The sequence below is a fragment of the Nicotiana sylvestris genome, chromosome 9, assembly GCF_000393655.2.
Source record: "Nicotiana sylvestris chromosome 9, ASM39365v2, whole genome shotgun sequence".
Lineage (NCBI taxonomy): Eukaryota > Viridiplantae > Streptophyta > Magnoliopsida > Solanales > Solanaceae > Nicotiana > Nicotiana sylvestris.
Genome location: NC_091065.1, coordinates 8,229,985 through 8,238,393, shown reverse-complemented (window position 1 = coordinate 8,238,393; position 8,409 = coordinate 8,229,985). Strand labels below are relative to the sequence as shown.

Here is an 8,409-nt window from a genome sequence, read left to right as displayed (position 1 = left end):
CGCAATTGCCATAAAAGGTTTGCAATTGTTAATGAACAATGTTTTCGCAATTTCCATAAAATGTTCGCACTTGCGGATGAACAGTGTCACACCAGAAACCAGCAAAACCCAAACATCTCTGAAATGATCCGAAACCACCCTCAAACTCATCTGAAACCTCCCGGACACATACCATATATGAATTTCAATCATAAAACATGCTATGGACCTGCTCGCGCACTCAAAACACTGAAAAGAGGTCGTCTTAACCCAATATTAACAATGGTCAAACTGCAAAATTTCTTAACTTTACTAGTCTCTCAACCAATGATCCAAAAATACACCCAAGCCCATCCGGACTCCAAACCAAAAGCCCATACCAGCCTAAAAACTTCATATGAACTAGCTCACGCGATCAAATCGCCAAAATAACACCTAGAACTACGAATTGGACACCGAATCAAATGACATTTTCAAGAAAACTTTGAAATCTTTTTTTTTTACCACCGGACGTCCGAATCATGTCAAACCAACTTTGTTTCCCACTAAATTTGACAGATAGGTCAAAAATATTATGTTGGATCTGTATTGGGCTCCAGAACAAAAATACAAACTCGATATCAACAATGCCAAATATTCAATCAATTCTTAAAAACATTAGATTTTCAGACTTTTAATTTTCAATAAATATTCATAACTCAAGTTGGAGACCTCAGAATTTGATTTCAAGTATACGCCCAGATCCCATATTTCAATACGGACCCACCGGGACCATCAAAACATGGGTCGGGTCCATTTACACAAAACGTTGACAAAAATCAACTCTTTAGGCAAAAATCTTATTTTTATCAGTTTTTTTTAGCATATAAGCCTCTTGGGTCAATACCCGGACTACGTACGCAAATAAAGGAAGGCTATAATGAGGCTCTAAAGGCTTCGAAACACAAAGTTTGGCTCTAAATCACCGAGCAAAGTGCAGATACTCAAAACGACCAGTCTCGTCGTTACAATATACATAGAGTTTGGCTAAGAAATGCCTTCTGCTTCTTCATCATTAAATGATAAGGAACATTCGGGCACATAATCTCTAGTTTATTTTTCCCTAGCAATTGACACCTTAGTGCATTTTTAATATGGGTCCCTGCAAAACATCAACCCCACCGATGATCATATGAATGACATGCTGGGGTTCCTCCTGTTCATTTTTCCTGTTGGCGTCCCTTTCTCTGAAATGATTCTTAGCTCGATTGCTGAGGAACTCTCGAAGATGACACTCATTGAATTGAAGAGCTACCTCTTCCCCTAGTTGCATGCAATCCTCAGTTTTGTGACCATGCGTGCCATGATACTTGTACATCAAATTTGGGTTTCTTTGGGAAGGATCGGTCTATATGGGTCTGGGCCACCTAGTATCTTTGATCATTTAGATTGCCCATACAATTCCCGATGCATCGATTCTAAAGTTATACTCTGAAAATTGAGGTGCCTCCACGGGATCGACATGTTTATCAAAACCACTTTTTCTCATAAGTCCCCGATAATTCTGCACTCGATCGCTTCTTCGATCATTTTGAAAGTGATTGCATCCTAAAACCATTGTTCCTTCGATCCACGGTATATCGTTGATATCATTCTTTGTTCGACCTTGGCTCTCTGTCGATGTCTCTCGAGGTTTTAACTACCAACCTGTTTGGATGTACTAAACCGGATATCTGCCCAAGTTACAGCTGGATACTCGACCAAATTTTGTTTCCACTATCGTCATGCTATCGAACTCTACTCATTCAACCCCTGGGTGAAAGCTTGAACGGCCTAATCATCTGTGACTAGTGGCTACTCCATGCGTTCCATTTGAAATCGTGATACGAACTTCCTCAGCATTTCATTATTCGTTTGTCTTATCTTAAACACATTCTATTTTCTTGTTGCAACCTTTATGGCCCTGGAGTATGACTTCACAAAAGAGTCTTCTAACATGACAAATGAGTCGATGGAATTTGGTGGCAGGTTGTGATTCCAATTCATTGCTCCCTTTGACAAAGTTTCCCTAAATTTTTTCAACAAAACCGACTCGATCTCATCAACATCTAAATCATTTTCTTTAAATCCGCATGTGTATGAAGTGATGTGTTCATTAGGATCGGTGGTCCTGTTGTATTTAGGTATATCCGACATACAGAACTTCTTACGAATGGTCTTCGAAGCGGCACTCTGAGGAAAAGGTTTTTCCAAGAACTTTTTCGAATCCGATTCCTTTAAGATCGGGGGTGCCCCCGGTATCTGATCAACTCGGGGGTTGTATGTTTCAACTTTTTTATCATTATCATCAATTTTCTTCTCCCCGTCTCAATTCTTTTGTTGAGCTCCTCGAGCATTTTCATAATTGCAAAATCAGTCCTTGATTCATTACCATTCGACCTTTCTAGCACTAGCTCGGTACGGCATGTGATTTTTGGCTCGACCACACTTGGAGTCCTATGTTGACTTTGTAATTGAGAAATAGCGGCATGCTGAGCTTGTAGCATCTCGAATATTACAAGGAGGCTAACTCCCCTATCTTCTCTGCTCTGTGTACCTTGGCTACCAGATCGGCCTTCCCTGTGTACACTCCCTTTAGGGTCCGTGCCTAGGTCCGCATTTAGAGAAATGTGCGAATTGATATCGGCTAGATCGGCGACCGGTGCTCCCCCGAGATTAGCCACTAGCACCCCAGCTCCAGGAGCAATTACATTGTCATTTTTTTGTGAAATTCGAGACCATCATCACCATGTACGCGTGCATTTTGTGAGTTTGACATGCTTAAACCTGAGAGCAAAAAATACTCGACAAGAACAAGTGTGAAAATAACGTGTGTTATGAGAATCAACACTGACACAATCACTATTATCATTAGCCCCACGATGGGCGCCAAACTATTTACACTAAAATTCAAGTAACAATGAAACTTGTATTGTGGTTTTAAGGATATGTGATTTGATTCAATGCCAATTGATAAACAATGAATTAAATAGTTAAATTAAAAAATAAAATAGATCAAACCAGTGTGTAAGTTAAATCTTGACCTCGAATTATGACAATCTTGAGGTGTGATAATGGGAATAACAAATGATAAAACAACTTGAATGAACAGTAAGTGAAATAGCAAGAGAATAAGAAGCGTTTATTTTCTTATCAATGAGCAATGATCAATGTGTTAAAAATGGATGGGATTCTCCCTTTATATATTAGGGGAGTCCTAAATAAGGTACACTTCCAATTATAGTAGGAAATCATATTTGAAAACTGTTTAACCGCTGAAGATCAATTCATTCAGAAATTTATGCCGTAATCTCCGGCCCGTTGGGGGTATCTCGCTCTTTCCGTTACTTACTCATACCGGCATCACCTCGAAGCATGCCTTCTTCTTACCTCGGTAAGTGTTATCCACCATGACCTTGGAAAGGAACTTATTACATCATGTTTTCAATGTAAAATGCGGAGTTATTTGTGGTTGTCGGCTTGCTAGCTAGTACTGTGATAGGCGCCATCACGGCATGTTAAAAATTGGGTCGTGACATCTTCTTTATTAAAATCAAAGTTCTGGTAGCTTCAATTGACAGTGTTCGTATAAGCTAAATTATTTCTGAGAAGAAAGCTTAGCTGGGAAATAAACAAAGACCTACTGATTTGATCAGACTTTTGAAAAACAAAATTTGCTATAAACAAAAAATATATCTTTCTATTTGTCTTTACTACAAATCCCATTTCTTGCCAAACAAGAACTCTATAAAAGAGCATATTCCACAACTCCTTAACCAATTGAACTAAATAAAACTTCCTTTTCACACCCAAAAATATGTTCTTCGACTTAGTTTCCGTTTTCCTTTTTGCTTCTTTCCTCTTGCTATTGAAGAAATGGATGAATTCCAAAAACCAAGCCAAACGATTGCCTCCAGGTCCATGGAAACTGCCTATTCTTGGAAGTATGCTTAATATGGTTGGTGGACGTCCACACCGTGTCCTTAGAGATTTAGCTAAAAAATATGGGCCACTTATGCACCTTCAACTAGGTGAAGTTTCTTTGGTTGTGGTTACTTCACCTGATATAGCAAAAGAAGTACTAAAAAATCATGATCTCGCTTTTGCATCTAGGCCAAATCTTTTGGCAGCTGAAATTATCGTGTATAACTCTTCCGCTGTTGCCTTTGCCCCCTATGGCGATTACTGGAGAAAAATGCGTAAAATTTGTATCTTAGAAGTGCTCAGTACCAAAAATGTTCGATCATTCAGCTCGATTAGACGAGATGAAGTTTTTCGTCTCATTGAATTTTTTCGATCATCTTCTGGTAAGCCAGTTAATTTTACAAAAAGGATCTCTTTATTCATGAGCTTTATAATTTCTCGATCAGCATTTGGGACAGTATTCAAAGAGTAAGACGAATTTATACAAGTAATGAGAAATGTTACAGCCTTACTGGAAGGATTTGATGTGGCTGACATATTCCCTTCACTAAAGTTTCTTCATGTGCTCATTGGAAGGAGAGCTAAATTTATGGATCTCCGCCATAAGATAGATTCCATTGTTGATAATGTCATAAATGAGCACAAGAAAAACCTTGTAAATGGCAAGTTCAATGGTCAATTAGGAGGGGAAGATTTAATTGATGTACTACTAAGACTTATGAAAGATGGAGGCTTTCAATTTCCAATCACCAACGACAACATCAAAGCTATTATTTATGTAAGTACTACATATTGCAAAGGTCTTCTCTAATTAGACCCCTTATTTCTGTTTATGCGGCCCTTTTTTGGTCTGTTTAAGAAAGACTAACCTCTTTCTAAATTTTAAAATAATTTACTCAAACTTTTTATTTTATTTTTAATGATAAATTTTTATAGCTAAACAAATATTTTAACATGTTTAAGATCATTAGTTGTAAAGGTTTTAAGATCACACAAATATTATGGTATATTTTAGACAACAAGTTCCAAAATTTTTACATAATAAACTGAATGGGAGGAGTATTGTTTTGGCATACATTTAAGTTCATATTGCATCAATTATATTCAATAACTATTTTTGGTACTTAGAGATCCGATTCAGTTAACTTTCAAATATGACTACTAATCATGCTTTCATAAAGCTGAAATTTACACTTTTGGAAAGTATAGTGAAAAGATGAAGTCAACCATCAGAACTTAGCATTCTAGGATAATGAAAAGAGTAGCAAAATATCACGATAAAGAAATAATTTTGGTCTAGATAAATAAATGTTCTTTTCATTATAGTACATAAAGGTATTAGTATTTAGGGGCACAAGTCTAGATAAATAAGTTATTTGAATATTTCAGTAGAAGTTGATCAAGGAGTTTGTACGAGATAACACACGTCAGATAATTTGACAATGTAACTTGCTCATAAATGTAGGACATGTTTGCTGCGGGAACAGAAACAACATCAACTACAATTGATTGGGCCATGGTGGAAATGATTAGGAATGCAAGTGTATTTGCTAAAGCTCAAGCAGAGGTAAGAGAAATCTTTAATAGGAAAGAAATTTTTGATGAAAATGATGTCGAGGAGTTAAAATACCTAAAGCTAGTCATTAAAGAAACTTTAAGACTCCATCCTCCGCTTCCACTTATGCTCCCAAGAGAATGCAGGGAAGAAACAAATATAAATGGTTATACTATTCCTTTGAAATCGAAAGTAATGGTTAATGTTTGGGCTATCGGAAGAGATCCGAAATATTGGGATGATGCAGAAAGCTTTAAGCCTGAGAGATTTGAGCAGAGCTCTGTAGACTTTGTTGGTAATAATTTTGAGTATCTTCCCTTTGGTAGTGGCAGGAGAATTTGTCCTGGAATATCATTTGGTTTAGCTAATATTTATTTGCCACTCGCTCAATTATTGTATCATTTCGATTGGAAACTCCCTACTGGAATTAATCCAAGTGACCTAGATTTGATCGAGGCGGATGGAGTAGCTTGTGCTAGAAAGAGTAACGTTTACTTGATTGCGACTCCCTATCAACCTTCTCGAAAGTGATTCAACAACTTCAAACTTTATGCAATGTACTTCTCTTCTTATGGTGTTTTAGGCTTTACTTATTTGTAATATAAGTATGTGAACCTACTTTGTTTTTGTTTTGTTTGTGGACAAACGATATCTGGTCAGGCCTATGGCTGGATCCTTTTAGATCTACGGGCTGGCCGGCTCCGGCCATTTACATGAGCGTAGGGAATCTATACTCGAGCGTTCCACTGGGCCCCTGACAGGATAGGTGAGGAATCACTATGGATCTTCTTTTTTTAGGCTACACCTTCGCCGAGCCGACTAGCATCCCTTTCCACTGTGCATTTTTCGAACAAAGAAGACGACTATAGGATGGAATTCGCTCTTCAAGAAACTGCTCGTCCCAATGACACCGCTTGGTCGGAAATGTTTACTAAATACTATATGAATATCTAACTGATATGCCAAGATGAGACAAATAAAAAAAAAGCGACATTGCTTTAAGGTAAAAAATCCTAGCTCACTTGGTTGGAGATTAGGAGTTCGATTCCTTGTAGCTACGTGCATGTGTTGTTAGTTTTAGAAAAAGTTTTCCCCATATATTTTATGCTAAAAGGATAAAAATCGAGATATTGAACCCTAGTTAAGGGCAAATTAAGTTACCACTAGATCACTAATTGCCTATAATATTAGGGCAATAATAGCTAATTTTTAAGTGAATATGTAAAAAAAAGTATTTAGTATTAATTCTAACGAGAATGAAATACATTAAAAAAACGAAATTTATCTAGTAGGATTGTAATAATATACTTAATTGTGCTTTATTTATATATCACAAATGGTATTTTTAATTTTTTTATTGATGTCATTATAACAATTAGTTCATTTGATCACATCTTTAAATGTCGACACCTCTTACACAAAATCCTACGTACGCCCCTTGTCGCACCTCTTTTTTCCGCACCCGAGGGCGCTTAGGGAGTTTTCTCCAATTGAAGGACAGTCGAAACGGGATTTATTTAATTGTTTCAGAGTCGCCACTTGGGAATTTTAAGGCATCCCAAGTCACCGGTTTTAATCCCTGAATCGAGGAGAATATAACTCTGTTTGGTTATTCTGCGAACCAGAAATCCTAAGTAAGGAATTCTGTTAATCCGGAAGAAGGTGTTAGGCATTTCCGAATTCCGTGGTTCTAGCACGGTCGCTTAACTGTTTTTATTCTTGGCTTAATTATCTCGATTTTACATTTTTACTTGCCCGATTTTTTTTGTTACCGCTTCTATTTAGATTGTTTGTAATTAAAGACCCTTCTTTGAATCGAATTACGCGTACGTATATTCGTGTTATAAATTATATTTTTTTTAAAAAAAAGTGCGGAGTTGTGTCACGCGCACGTGTACACAATAATATAGATAATATTTTTATTAAAATAATTATTTTCGAAATTATGCTTTAAATAAAATCAAGAATATTCGCCCTTTTTGTATAATTAAGTAGTGAACCTCACATCTCGGGTTTTTATGAAATTAATAATGATATTCTCCGAGAAATCCCTTTTATTAAATATTCGATCGAAGTTGCGCGAACGCATAATCCGAATTGCTTTTAGAAATATAATCAGGTTACGCGAACGTATCCCTAATCACAAAAATATTCTTGATGGTAGTATAAATTTGTTTACAAATTGTTTATTACATCTATACATTTTAGGTAAAAATCATGAGAAATCTCCATTTAAGGTACCCTTAAATTCTTGAAAAGAATTCACAATTTATTAAATGTTTATTGCGAATTATATTTTTTCGCGTATGAATTATATTCCTCAAAGCTATTCAAATTTAAAGAGCAAAGTAAGCATATGACTAATACTATTCTAGTAAATACAATATGTATACTAGAAATGTGCATGGCGTATGAAACTAAAAAAAATCAATTCTTGAAAGGAAATGATATTTTTGAAGAATTCTTATTATTCCATTTGCAATGAATTGTTATTTTTTACAATCTTAAACTTGTTACACATTATAAGTCTAATCTCTTTCCACATTGCTTGTTCTTAATCTAATAGGCCTAATTATTTTGATTAATTGCTATTGATTGAATGTAAGATATATATATATATATGATCAAACCGATTTGATTCTCAATTCATGTGAACCATTGCTAAACACTAACTTTTGCATTGTAAAATTCCTAGGCCATTTGTTATTAAGAAAGAAAACAAATTTACCTATTGACTTAATAAAATGATATTACATACAACATTATTCGCCATATATGGACAAAATGCGACCAACATCATCTAGCCTAAATCCACAACCAAATAATTAAAATATGCTAACAATGCATTTTTTTGACATTTCCCTACTACTCTGTACCTGACTAACAATGTCATAAGACTTAATTAATGGCCAACTTTATGTCATGTTCCCTAT

The 8,409-nt window shown here is 35.8% G+C and overlaps 2 protein-coding genes across 2 annotated transcripts; both read left to right on the top strand.

The window, feature by feature from the left end:
• Positions 1-3,724: 3,724 nt before the first annotated feature.
• On the top strand, positions 3,725-6,260 carry LOC104248551 (premnaspirodiene oxygenase-like). Its single transcript, XM_070156343.1, has 2 exons — positions 3,725-4,699; positions 5,387-6,260. The coding sequence occupies exons 1-2, from the start codon at positions 4,412-4,414 to the stop codon at positions 6,005-6,007; spliced, it is 909 nt and encodes a 302-aa protein (XP_070012444.1). The 5' UTR covers positions 3,725-4,411; the 3' UTR covers positions 6,008-6,260.
• On the top strand, positions 3,815-4,393 carry LOC138868151 (premnaspirodiene oxygenase-like). The gene has a single exon (XM_070156806.1). The coding sequence runs from the start codon at positions 3,815-3,817 to the stop codon at positions 4,391-4,393; it is 579 nt and encodes a 192-aa protein (XP_070012907.1).
• Positions 6,261-8,409: the final 2,149 nt, after the last annotated feature.